Here is a 12613-nt window from a genome sequence, read left to right as displayed (position 1 = left end):
CTGAGAGGTGCCGAGTGCCGTCCCCGCACGGGGACTCCGATCGGAGGTGCGGGTGCTCTGAGAGTTCAGAGACCAATCGCTGACCGGGATACGGGTGCTCAGCGCCGCTCAGGATCAGACCGTAAGCATTGCTTTGCTTTGCTTCAGCCGGCCTCACTGAATTTAACGTGATCAGCTTCCACTGTCTTCAGCTCCCCGGCCAGGCCCTGCAGCTGCGCCAGAGCGCTGTGCTCGGGAAAGCAACGTCGAGCGGCGTAGGGTGGGGGTAGCACAGGGGGACTCCTGCTGCGTCTCAGAGACTCAGCCGCGCACCATCCCGGCAGGCCTCCCAGGATCCCTGCCGTGTTATTAATACAGCTCTCATCTGGCACTTTGATCACGCTGTGCAACCCGCAATGGTGTACAAATCCCACCCCGTCGAGCTGGGTTGCTGTGTAAGCCCATCGCTGGAGTACCGGAGTGCTTTGTAGGACAATCCCAGTGGGATAACAAAACATGCCTAATGAAATCATCTCAGTGGGATTTTGCCGAGTGCCTGGTGCAGGGAGGCGTCCCTGGAGACTCCTGCAGGGCCGTCCCTTGGGGATAGTCCAGAAGGCCTTTCTCCCTCGCCGTGCTTCTATTTCGGACTTGAATATAGCACTCAGAGCCCCAGGGAACACACCCATGTTTTTGTAAAGCCGATTGCTCCTTCCACACTAGCCCCACTTCCTGTCCCATCTCCCATCATTTCCTGCCCAGGCCCCCTCCTCTTCCTGGATGGAACCCCTCAGTTCCTGTCCGATGTCCTGTTTACACAGAGCTGGCATGCGGCAGGGCCAAGAGCTCATCCCTCATTAGCTAGCTGGACAGAAAGGGACCAAAATGCTGATTAAACAAAAAGTTTTAAATCCAGTTTTCTTTCCTCCTCCCTGTTCCCCCCCCGCCCCCAACTCCCCACAGCTTCTCAAAGAGACACTGTCTCATTTCCATCTTCTCCGTTCAGTCCTGTTTGGCTCCAGATTCCTTGAGAGCCTGTTGCAGTGGGATCCTGGCCTTAGCCGTGGCTCTGACAATGGGATCAAATTTTCCCCCTGCTTAAAGCCACAGTATCTTAGAACTTTAGCCTGTCTAACAACCAGCCCTCATCCCACTGCCTTCACATGCTCCAAGCTCCCAGTGGGAGTTGGGAGAGCACAAGGACTGCAGGATCAGGGCTGCCGCTGCTTTATCTTCTGAGGCTTTATCTGCCAGCCTGTGGGGACGGGGTGATGGGAAAGGAAGGAGCAGGCGTGGCAGGGCTGTGTGGTGGGCAGGGAGTGGCAGAGAGCTGGAAGGCTGGGCAAGGCCTCATTTTCCCAGCCACCACCATGAAAAGTTTGTCTCCTCTCCCCATCCTCGGAACAGCTCAAGCATTTCTCAGCTCCCGAAGGGGGTTTACCAGCCTCAGGCCCTATCAGGCCAGTTCGCCATATCCTGTGCAGACAGCCCTCCGGTGGCTGCCACAGGAAGTGTGGCAAAGCTGAGCGAGAGGCAAATAGTCTCTGCAGTGACACCTACTAGGATGAAAACCCCGAGGGTCATCAACCCTCCTCTCGTCCCTGCCTGCCCGCCTCACTCACCTGCCTTCTCTCGTCCTGTCCATCAAGTCAAACTGTTTCCGCAGCCACCTAGTGAGAGGATTGAGAAGAAGTGGATCAGCCTGGAGCCGAGGGGTCCCAGCAGTGACACGGCTAGGAGCGCGGTGCAGTTATCACACGTGCTGGTGTGATGGGGTCTGGCCTCTTCCGGAGGAGATTACACCTCAGGCAGGCGTTTCATCCCCTCATCAGCACCCCAGCCGCTCTGGGGATTACCGGGTACCCCAAAATGGGGACGAAGGAAAACCAAACTAGCGATCCTGTCTGCCCTTCACTTCCCCTGGTCCCACCTCACTCTGCAGTGCCCAGGGATGGCTTGGCTCTCCCGGCCCACCCAGCCCCGCTCTGGAGTGACAGGGCAGAGGGATCTCCAGCCCCCCAATAGCCCAGCTCCCTGCCCATACCTTTCAACCTGCAGCGGCGTCTGGGCTTTCTGAGTGTCTATCACCAGCCAGTTCAGGCCCGTCATCCACATGTTGACGTCTTCCTCACAGAAGGCTGAGGAGGGAGGAGAGCAGAGTCCAGCAGTGGGAGGAGCGGGGCTAAGGGAAGTTCCCTCTCCGCACTTACATGAGAGATGGGGCTGGGCTGCAGTGGTCTGCTCCGGGGCTGACCTCTCCCCACAGCTCAGGGGTACTGAGATTGAGGGATCTGGCTGCTCCTCATCTCTAGCTGAGGTTAGACGATGCCCCGAGATGATGCCCTTCTTCGTACAGACAACAGCACCCTTAGCCAACTGGCTAACCCCCACAGGCGCCGACTTTTATTTTTCATGGGGGTGCTCCATCCCAGTGCTGCCCCAGGGCCCCACCCCCACACCGCCCCCTCCCTGAGGCCCCACCCTCACTCCGCCTCTTCCCACCCCCACTCTGCCCCCTCCCCCAGGTCCCTCGCCCACCGGCCGCTCGCTGCTCTCTGCCCTCCCCCTAGCGCCTCCCAAACAGTTTGGGCTGGTGGGTGCTGAGCAGCCATGATTGTTTCCCCGTGGGTGCTTGAGTCCCAGAGCACCCCCAGAGTTGGCGCCTGTGCCAATGGGCCAAATTCACCCTGACAGTGGCATTCCATCAGGGATGGCCGTCACTGCGAGTGGGGTCTGGGTGGGGGTGCTGTGTCAGGGAGGAGGAATGCTGGGAGAAAGGACTGCTGGGGGGAGATGGTGACAACCTGACCTGTCTTCTCCCTGCTAAGAGGTTCCATGGCCCTCTTCTCCCAGCTCGTGTGTCCACGTCCTGTTTTCCACCACAGCTGATTCCCACCTGCTCCCTTAAGCCAGGACCTAGCTAGGGTGGGTGGGAAAATTAGTGAGGCCACCTCATCCATGAAACCCTAACGGCCCTAGGAAGAAGTGGGGGAGGGAAAAAATCGAGATTAGACCCTCCCCGCCTGTCATCACCCTCTGTCACCCAGTACTGACCAGCAACACTGAGCGTCCGGAGCCTGAAATCCTGTCCATACAGGATGATGAAACACATGGTGGAGTCCAGTTTCCGAGCATCTTCTGGATATCGTTCAAAATCCCGGGAATTCTTCCCTGGGCGGATCTCTTTTATCTCCCGAATGTCAACTAGAGAAAAAAGAGAGGGACATGTGACCCTTTCCCCGAAGCCCGTCCTCATTTTTACTCTTCCACGCCCAGAGCCTTGGCTGCTGTCAGGCAGTGTAGTGATTAATAATGACATATTCCGACAGTACCTTTTAGCTGGATTGTGTGCATGAAAATAATTTCAGGCCTCACTGAAATGCAGTCACCTCTGGGGTGGAACACAGCAGCTGCTTAACTGCATGCAGCAGCTTCAGACAGGAAGTGAGGAAGAATCATGTTTCCGACCAAACGCTTGGGAGGAATTTGGGGAGGCAGAATGCATCCAGTCAGGGATACCGTTTCTACTCTTGTGAAAAGTGCCATGTGATCAGTTATAACCCCAAGCAGCCAGGACCGCAAGCTTATCTGCAGAGCGCCCTCTAGCATGTCACTGGGGATTTGGGGGTGCATGACCACTTTCTGCAAGATATAGGTTTTCCGTGTGGGTCAGCTCTGCAAGTAGGTCCGCAGTGGAGCTCTGCAGCATCGCTTATGTATTGTGAGCCTTGGAAGGATTCTGGTTTTACTGGTGATGTTGATTTCCCTGCACACAAACAAACCAACAACAAATCTTTCCACTGATAATAACTGAAATTGACAGCTAGGCAAAGTACGAAAAATGCTGCTTCAGAGTTCGCTTTTAGGGTATTTGCTTGCTATGCTTTGATGTAACGCAGCCAGTTTGTGTGTGAACAATTACACAACTTTAATTTTTTGAATCTCAATCATGAACTAATTATTGTCTGACCCATCCCGATAATTTCCCCCACTGTGAAATGGTATATCGATACAACTAAAACAATGCTTAAAAACCCTTAATTTTGTGCTGTTGTGAAACATTAAATTGATAAGCATTTTTTAAATGCTTAAAAATGAACATTATCCATCAAAAGTACATATTAAAAAATCAAATTCGGCCAAGCGTATGTATCCTAAATATGAATGTAAACAAACGAGAGAGCAGAGGGCACAGCCCAGCACTCAGAAGCAACCCTACAATAACAAACCTGGAGTAAATGGTTTCATGTTTGCAACGGGGCTGCAATTCAAAGACGAGAAAGTTATTTTAAAGAGTGCTGGGGAAAGGCCTGGTAACTTTATTTAGGCAAAGCTCTCTCTGAGGGCTGTGGGAGTTTTGCCTGAGTAAAGGCTGAGGGGGAATTTCACCCCTGGGCGGGGGCCTAGTCAAATCTTGCTTAAGTCCAAACCCCATTAGGGCTGGAGAAGGAGTTAAGCCGTGCCCTGCTGCACGAGGCTGGCTTTCATTCGGCGAGAGGGGACGTGTCAGTGTCCTCCAGATGCATATTTTTAACAGCTAAGCCACTGGGTATGACCGGCCTCTCCTTGCATGGTGGGATTCTCGAATGGCAGAAGCCACAAGAATGGAGCTTGCAGATCGACCAGCGTCATTGCTGGTGAAGCTGTGTGCCAGGCAGACTTGTCTCAGCCATGGAGTCAGAATGGAGAGAGCCCATGGGTGTGTGTGACACAGCCCTGCACATCTCGATATTGCACTCAAAGGGTCCTGTCACGGTGGGGTCTCTGCCAAAGCTAAGCACTAGCTGGTTCTCATGGGTATTGTGGGGTGTTTGTACAGGAAACCATTTTAGAGTCATGTAACATGTAGACCAGAGGTGGGCAAACTATGGCCCGTGGGCCATATCCAGCCCGGGGGACCATCCTGCCCGGCTCCTGAGCCCCCGGCCCCTCTCCCGCAGCCACACCACCGTGCGTGCAGCGCTCTGGGTGGCAGGGTTGCGCGCTCCTGCCGAGCAGAGCGGCAGCATGTCTAGCTCCGGCCGGGTGGCGCAGCTGCCAGACATGCTGCTCTGAGCGGCATGGTAAGGGGGCCAGGGCCGGGCCTGGGCCCGGGGGGTTGGATAAGGGGCGGAGGGTCCTGGGAGGCAGTCAGGGGACAAGGAACGGTTGGATGGGGTGGAGGTTCTGCGAGGGGGGGGGGTAGTCAAGGGACAGGGAGCAGGGAGCAGGGGGTGGTTGGATAGGCGTGGGGTTCCAGGGGGCCCGTCAGAGGGCGGGGGTGTGGATAGGGGTCAGGGAACGGGGGAGTTGGATAGGCGTGGGGTCCCGGGGGGGCCTGTCAAGGGGCGGGGGTGTGGATAGGGGTCGGGGCAGTCAGGGGACAGGGAGCAGGGGAGTTGGATAGGGGGTGGGGTCCCGGGGGCGGTTAGCAGCGGGGGGTCCCGGGAGGGGGCAGTTAGGGGACAAGGAGCAGGGGTGGTGGTGGATGGGTCGGCGATTCTGAGGGGGACAGTCAGGGGGCGGGAAGTGGGAGGGGTTAGATAGGGGGTGGAGGCCAGGGCTGTTTGGGGAGGCACAGCCTTCCCTACCCGGCGCTCCATACAGTTTTGTAACCCCAATGTGGCCCTTGGGCCAAAAAGTTTGCTCACCCCGATGTAGACTATCATGCTCCAAATCTGCTGGAGGTAAAACGTGCCATCCCAGGCGGGATGAGTCTCAGAGCTGAGTCAGTCAACGCAGCATAATTGACTAGCCCTGGGTCAGGTCACGCTGGAGCATTCAGCTGGACTCTGAATAGGGGACTTCAGGGGTGAACCGAAGTTAACAAACGAGACAAAAGTCTGGGGCTGCGTAAGAGGAGAAAGGGTACGAGCTGTTCTTCATTACGGAAGTGGCTCTGCCCGCAGGAAAGGCGGATCCCAGAGCACAGGACTGGACAAACACTGCAGGGACTGACCATTGGGTGAGAATCACCTTATCAGACGGGAAAGGAACCAGTTAATAAGTACGGGCTCTAGACTGTTTTAGATTTTTCTTTTATCTGTCATCATATGCTGCCAAATTCTTATCAGGGGCAACAGAAGCTCCCTAAAGGTGGCGGGGCCACCAGTGTCTGAACCATGGCCCTACCCCCACGTTACCCCTTCCCCCCAAGGCCACTCCCACGCCCCCTGCAGCCCCCTCCCCTGAGGCCCTGCCCCCTGCTGCCCCTTCTCTGATGCCCCTCCCCTGCCGCCCCTTCCCCCAAGGCCCTGCCCCCTGCTGCTCCTTCCCTCCAAGACCCCGCCCTCAAACCACCTCTTCCCCCCGAGACCCCACCGTCCACTCGCTCCTCTCTGCCCTCTCCCCCCTGTTGCTTGCCCTTATGCCTGGTAAAAAGTGGGAGGGCATAGCCCCCTGGCAGGGCCGGCTCCAGGCACCAGCTTCTCAAGCAGGTGCTTGGGGCGGCCGCTCCGGAGAGGGGCGGCAGGTCCAGGTATTCACAGGCAATTCGGCGGACGGTCCCTCACTCCGGCTGGGAGTGAAGGACCTCCCGCCGAATTGCCGCCGCAGATCGCGATCGTGGCTTTTTTTAGATCGCGATCGCGGCTTTTTTTTTTTTTTTGGCTGCTTGGGGTGGCCAAAACCCTGGAGCCAGCCCTGCCCCCGGTCCCCTGTTCCAGCACCCCGATCGTTATACTTGCTTTTATTTAAATCTTTATCTCAAGCTCGGGCAAATAAACGTCACTTTGGTTTCACTAGACACGTCTAAGGGCCTTATGCTAAGGAGCGTGTTGAACTGAGGTGACCCCAGTGAACGAGGGGGGCGGGCACTGCTTCCCCAGAGGCAGCGGCTCGTTGGGCAGTGCGGGTGTCCAGAAGCCGCGCGACTGGGCACTCGAGTGTAACCAAGCGGGGTGTGTAAATTACTAGGCTGTATTGGGGAAGAGCGGGGCTTGTAATAGTGCTTGTGTTGCCAGCAGCCGGCTCCTTCCCCTGGTGGGCACCAACCGGGGTCCCTCCCGCTGTAAGCAGGTGGTAGCGATTCACCCCGGACACCTTGATTCACCCCCACAAATGTCACAGGCATCTCAGATGGAGGGGAAAGCGAGCTAGTGCTTTACCAACCTCATCAATAGGGAAACAAGAGGAAGGCCGCCCTGCTCCACTCCAGGCCCACATCTTTCAGTCGCTTTCCCGGGGACCCCACTGCAAGGGCAGGTCTCCAGCTGCTGAGCTGCGGCCGCTGGGTGCCTTCCAAAGGGATCGACTGGCATGGACAGAAGACACGAGGAGGCAGAGCTGAGAGCAGGGGCTGGGAAATAAATTCAGGGCCTGATCCAGGGCAGGGGGCAGCCAACTGGGAAGTCAGGAGTGAATGCTGGGCTCCCTGGGAGTGGGGTGGGGGCCTTTCTGCCATGTCTTTAACACACGCCTCCTGGCCATGCCATGGAGAAGGGCTCTGATCGGCTGGGCAGAGCGCCAGGCAGGGGTTACGGAAACCCTCCGCCAGTCTCCACCATACGCACATGCACCTGCTCACCCCCCGCCACGCAAAACAGCCTGGGAGTGGGGGATGGGCCCAAGCGAGGGGCAGGAGCCAGTGGGACAATGGCTCATGGAGACACTGGGAAATGGGGCGAGAATGGGTGAGACCCTGCACAGGGGACTGGGCTGAGGTGGGGTCACACTGGAACAGGAGTAGGGGTCCCGGAGAGCTGATTGCTTCCTGCCCTGCACCTTGGGTCCCCATTTACACCTGGGCTGAGGGGGGTCAAGAGCTACCGATCCGACCGGCACTCACGCTGCCCAGTGTGAATGAGACACAGGGCGAGGGTCAGAGAGGACTGAAGCCCAGGACCATGGGTAGGGGGCAGAGGAGTCTTGGGCCCGGTGCAGGGAACCGGGCCCTGGGGCACTGGACAGATGTGATCCTATTTCTCTTATTCTAATCCCTGACAAATGAATCACTGCTGAGAGAGCCCTGTGAGGCTGATATGGGCACCCCTGTGTCGGGGGATGTGATGGGGCAGGCTGACGGGGGGTGCAGGCACCCCTGTGCCAGGGGATGGGACGGAGGAGGCTGGCAGGGGTGTGGGCACTGGGCACCCCTGTGCCAGGGGATGGGACGGAGGAGGCTGGCAGGGGTGTGGGCACTGGGCACCCCTGTGCTGGGGGATGCGACGGAGGAGGCTGGCAGGGGTGTGGGCACTGGGCACCCTTGTGCTGGGGGATGGGATGGAGGAGGCTGATGGCGGTGCAGGCACTGGGCACCCCGTGCCAGGGGATGGGACGGAGGAGGCTGGCAGGGGTGTGGGCACTGGGCACCCCTGTGCTGGGGGATGGGACGGAGGAGGCTGGCAGGGGTGTGGGCACTGGGCACCCCTGTACTGGGGGATGGGATGGAGGAGGCTGGCAGGGGTGTGGGCACTGGGCACCCCTGTACTGGGGGATGGGATGGAGGAGGCTGGCAGGGGTGTGGGCACTGGGCACCCCTGTACTGGGGGATGCGATGGAGGAGGCTGATGGCGGTGTGGGCACTGGGCACCCCCGCTGCAGGTGCCAGGAAGGAAGATGCCAGCCTCGGAGCGAGAGCAGCTCCTCCCAGCTCCATTGGCACTAGTGTCTCTCTCTGGCTGGTAAACAGCTCCCAGAGGTCAGGCCTCCTTCGCTAGCAGTCGGGTTACCTTGGTAACACCAGAATGCTGTCAGGAAACTGACAACGTCACCCGCGTCGGCTGCCAAGTCTGATGCTGGCAGCGCAGCCAAGGCGAGGAAATCTCCCAGCAGGTCTGGAGGGGCACGGGGTCCGCGGGGGCTGCACAGAGCTGGGGACCGGGGGTCTCTGGCTGGGCTGGACAGAGCAGCCCCCTAGGGCACTCTGTCCTGCCCCCCATGGAGATGCAGAGGTGGTTTCCCTGTGCAGAGTGCAAGGGGCTATGTCCTGGCTGGGTAACCTGCACCCACAGCATCAGGGTTAGACCCCTGCTTAGCTCTCCTGGAGGCATGCCAGGGTGTCAGCAGGGTTTACAGGGCTGGGGTGAGCTGTAGAAGCCGTTCCCTCTGATAAGGCCAACGTCCCCTTCCCTGCGATCCAGTCCGCTTCCCTCTCCCTGGATTGAGTGTCTGATCCCTGTCGCCAATCGCCTGTGAAATAATTCCTTTCTCTGGTGCCCCCCCTCTGCTTTCCTATGCTCCTGGCAGCGACACCTTGCTATGACGTCCCACTCATGTCAGGCAGGTGCCCCACAAGGACTGGCTGAGTGTCTGAGTGGGGACAGCAGGAATCCAGAGGTTCAGGCAGTGGGGCGTGTGTATGTGGGGGACATCCACCCAACCTCCTGCCCTCTGCAGCCTCCATTCCTAGCTCTCTAGACGGCCCCTCCCTACAGACCTCAGAAGATTCCTCAGGGAGGTGGGGATAGGGTGAAATCAGGGAGCTCTGGGAGGGAAGGATATCCTGGGGTACCCCCCTCCCCTTGGCATTCTGACATCTGCGGGAACGGAGAGCCCCCTTGTGAGATCTCGAATGGAAAATCGGTTTTCCACTGACACTATTGATCAGCACTGGCAGAGGATCCAGCCATGCCTCTGCCAGGAAACAGGTTAGAAGCTTCTTTCACAAAGGGAAAGTGCAGGTCTCCGGCAGCCCTGTGACAGGCTTCCCTGAACTCATCAGAGCTGGCTGGCCCCCGCGGGGTCACTCAATCTAATTCTAGTAGCTCCTGAAACTGGACTTTGACCAACTGAATGTTGGCTGTGGCCACTAGGTCCCACCAACAGTAGGGACTGGCTCTCTCTCCTGCCATCTGAGTTTGTGCTACACATTGGCAAAATGAATTGGGAGAATCTGGGAATTGTGTTTACTGCCTTTGTGTTCAGAGACTCATAATTCAGGAAGCCCTGGTCTCAGTCGCTTCAAATTGTGCACAACTCTACCGTGAGACCAGATCTCACCTGTCAGGTTTGAGGTCAATAGATCTTTGCCGTAGATTTTAGAGGTGGGAAGGCAAAACTGTCTTTATATCATGGAAACTCAGTTGCAGCCTTAATTATGGAGTGACTGTTGTTGCTCCCTAGTACACGGGGATCTCTTCGCCCACTGTTGAAATGCAGCTCTGGAGTGGAGCCCAGCAATTACTGAGCAATGCACAGGAACACGATGCAACGGTTTAGGACACGAAGGGAAGGAGAATCCCAAACGCAACAGGAACTGCGCTGAATGTTGTTACCTGAGTTGGCTTGTGCCCAGGACACCCAGCTTAGCACCTCCAGCTGCTGGCAGAACGTGCCTGGGGATCTTTAATGGCCACCTCTCCTCTGAAAGGCACCACCTGACACCGGGGTCATCACTGACTCGAAGAGAGCGCCCCCTACTGAGCCACCCACCCCAATCCCTGCAGCACAGCACCCCTAGTACTAATTGACGGGGGAGAGAGCCCCCTCATGCATCACCATCACCCCTTCCTGCAATGCAGCACCCCCTGACACTGCGCTATCTTCACTGTTTACTGAGTCACCGACACCACTTCCTGCACATATAGGAATTTCACAGGGTGCAGCCTTCCCTTCCCTCTGCCTCCATCCGTCCCCTTATCTCCACATAGGTCACCTTTGAACAGGGAAGTGTCTCTCTCTCTCTCTCTCTGCTAATCAGTTTCACTTAGGATGACAACAGATGAGGTAAGCAGCAGTGTGGGAGCAGATAGCCCTGCCTAATCTGTCCCTGCCATGCCCTGCCCCATGGTGGGAGCGGGGGGGGGGTTTCTCAACTTCCCAACTGGCATGTGACGTTCATCTCGATATCTCTGATTTCCCCCAGCTGTTTCCTCTCCTCTGCCTTCTCCAGCCCTCTCCGTCTTTCCCTGACCCCCGCTTGTTCTCACTCCTTTCCTCTCTCTTTGCATATTTCTCATGGTGATTTGTCCAGGTCTAGCCAGGGCAGGGGAAAAGTGCCACATTCACACACTTGGGGCATGAAGTCTCGTGCTTATCAGCAGAGCAGGTACAGCGCAGACAGTGGCAAAGCCAGGTCTCCCCCCGCCCCCCACTCTGCATCCCTGCCCTGCCTCGATGGATCAACTCACGGGCTGAGGGGGAAGTTCAAGTCTCCATGCTCCAGTCAAGTCTTGGCCCGTGGATGAGGTTGCTAAGAAAGGAGCTAATGAGTGCCAGTGGAGGTAGTGGGTTTTGCAATGTGTGTGCTTAGAATGGACTGAGACCAGCCAAACTCATTTCATACAGGACAGGAAACAGCCAACACTGCTGGCAACAACTTTCACCAGGGATTGACTCCTGAATTGGTGACCTAGAGGTAAAAGGCCCCATGTCCCTTTACAGCCCATAGGACACTCAGATCCACCCTAGCTTTCCCTGCTTTGTTTTTCAGATCTACCCTCCACGTGCCCAAGGAATCCATCCCATCACCCTCTTCACATTGTTGTCCCACATACCAGCCATCCCCTTCCGGCGCAGGAGGGGTAGGACTTCCTATGGAGCCCCTCAAAGTTGGTCCTTAATTGGCCAGAGGAGTCAACATCTTTCTGAGATCCCTAGACTGGGAGCGGTATCCCGGCTAGGCCACATCCTTCCCCTCGATATTACGACATCCTGGCTACATGGACGCTGGAGCTGGCATTTCCAGCGTGGCTAGACACAAAAATAGGCACTTGGGTAAACACTAAAAATAGCCACGGCTGCATGGGCAGCGGGACAGGCTAGCTGCTGCGAGTATACAAGATTTCAGACGGGGCGGGGCCCATGCAGCCGCAGCGACGTTGGTATTTTTTAGCAACTTCTACCTGAGCTGGAAATGCCACCTCCAGCTTCGATGGAACCATATCCCATGCCATTCCAGGCCCCGTCACTGGCTCAAAGCTATCGAGGGAGTTAGTGACAGAGCTGGGATCAGAACTGCGGAGTTCCTGGCTGGTGGGATAACAAGGCAGCACACAGAAACGCGAGGCAGCATCCAGTCCCCCTGTTCTGCGGAATAGGAGCTGACAGCGGAGTCAGAAATGAATTCTGCAGCTTTTCCTTTCCGAGGAGACACCCAGACAGCCCATTTCCCCGACTCTATTCTGGGATGGTTCAGGAAACAACTGAACACAAACAAAGAGCAAGGCTTAGGGGAAAGGACTGGCTTGGCGAACAGAGGGCGTGGAAACACATCGCACAGCACACATGGAATATGGTCAGTTATTAAAAGAACTGAAACCAACCCTTCCTCCCCCGTGATTTCTCCTGGGGGAGGGAGAGACAAAAGACCCCCAGGGGACAGATATTAGTCACGTTGTGCAATGCACTTCTGGAAGGCCCTCAAAGGCTCTGTAATGTAAGAACCGGAACAGACTAGGCCCGAATAGAATAGGATTGATCGATGAACTCAGGCCTGGGAGAAAGGAAGGCCTTCGATGCTGAGGGGGAAAGATCCCTCACTGCTCTTCCGGCTGTATGGAATAGGAAAGAAACACCCCTCACCCTGGCCCAGAAAGAACAAGGGAGAAAATACAGAAAATGTCCTGCCTCTGAGGAATGATCAATTCTAACTAGAACATGGTCGGGAGTTACTCTATGGTAGATCGGTGGCTCTGTAAATCACCTCGCACACCCCTCAGCATGCCCAAAGGAGGACTTCATACTTGTCCACTCCATAGTCTTTAGGGCCCCAGGC

General features: G+C 56.8%; 1 protein-coding gene across 3 annotated transcripts in view; it reads right to left on the bottom strand.

The window, feature by feature from the left end:
* LOC101930905 (1-phosphatidylinositol 4,5-bisphosphate phosphodiesterase gamma-1-like) overlaps positions 1-12613 on the bottom strand; it is a 79546-nt gene that overhangs the window by 36157 nt on the left and 30776 nt on the right. For all 3 annotated transcript variants that reach the window (XM_065586344.1, XM_005291099.5, XM_024102713.3), the window contains 3 exons: positions 3034-3183; positions 2024-2117; positions 1602-1649 (listed from right to left, as the gene is read on the bottom strand). In XM_065586344.1, the coding sequence (XP_065442416.1) occupies positions 1602-1649; positions 2024-2117; positions 3034-3091 (200 nt within the window). In that variant the 5' untranslated portion in view covers positions 3092-3183. The remainder of the gene's footprint in view (positions 1-1601; positions 1650-2023; positions 2118-3033; positions 3184-12613) is intronic.

This window comes from Chrysemys picta, chromosome 2 (assembly GCF_011386835.1).
Source record: "Chrysemys picta bellii isolate R12L10 chromosome 2, ASM1138683v2, whole genome shotgun sequence".
Taxonomy (NCBI): Eukaryota; Metazoa; Chordata; order Testudines; family Emydidae; genus Chrysemys; species Chrysemys picta.
Note: the sequence above shows the minus strand (reverse complement) of the source record. Positions and strands in the feature narration are given on the sequence as shown.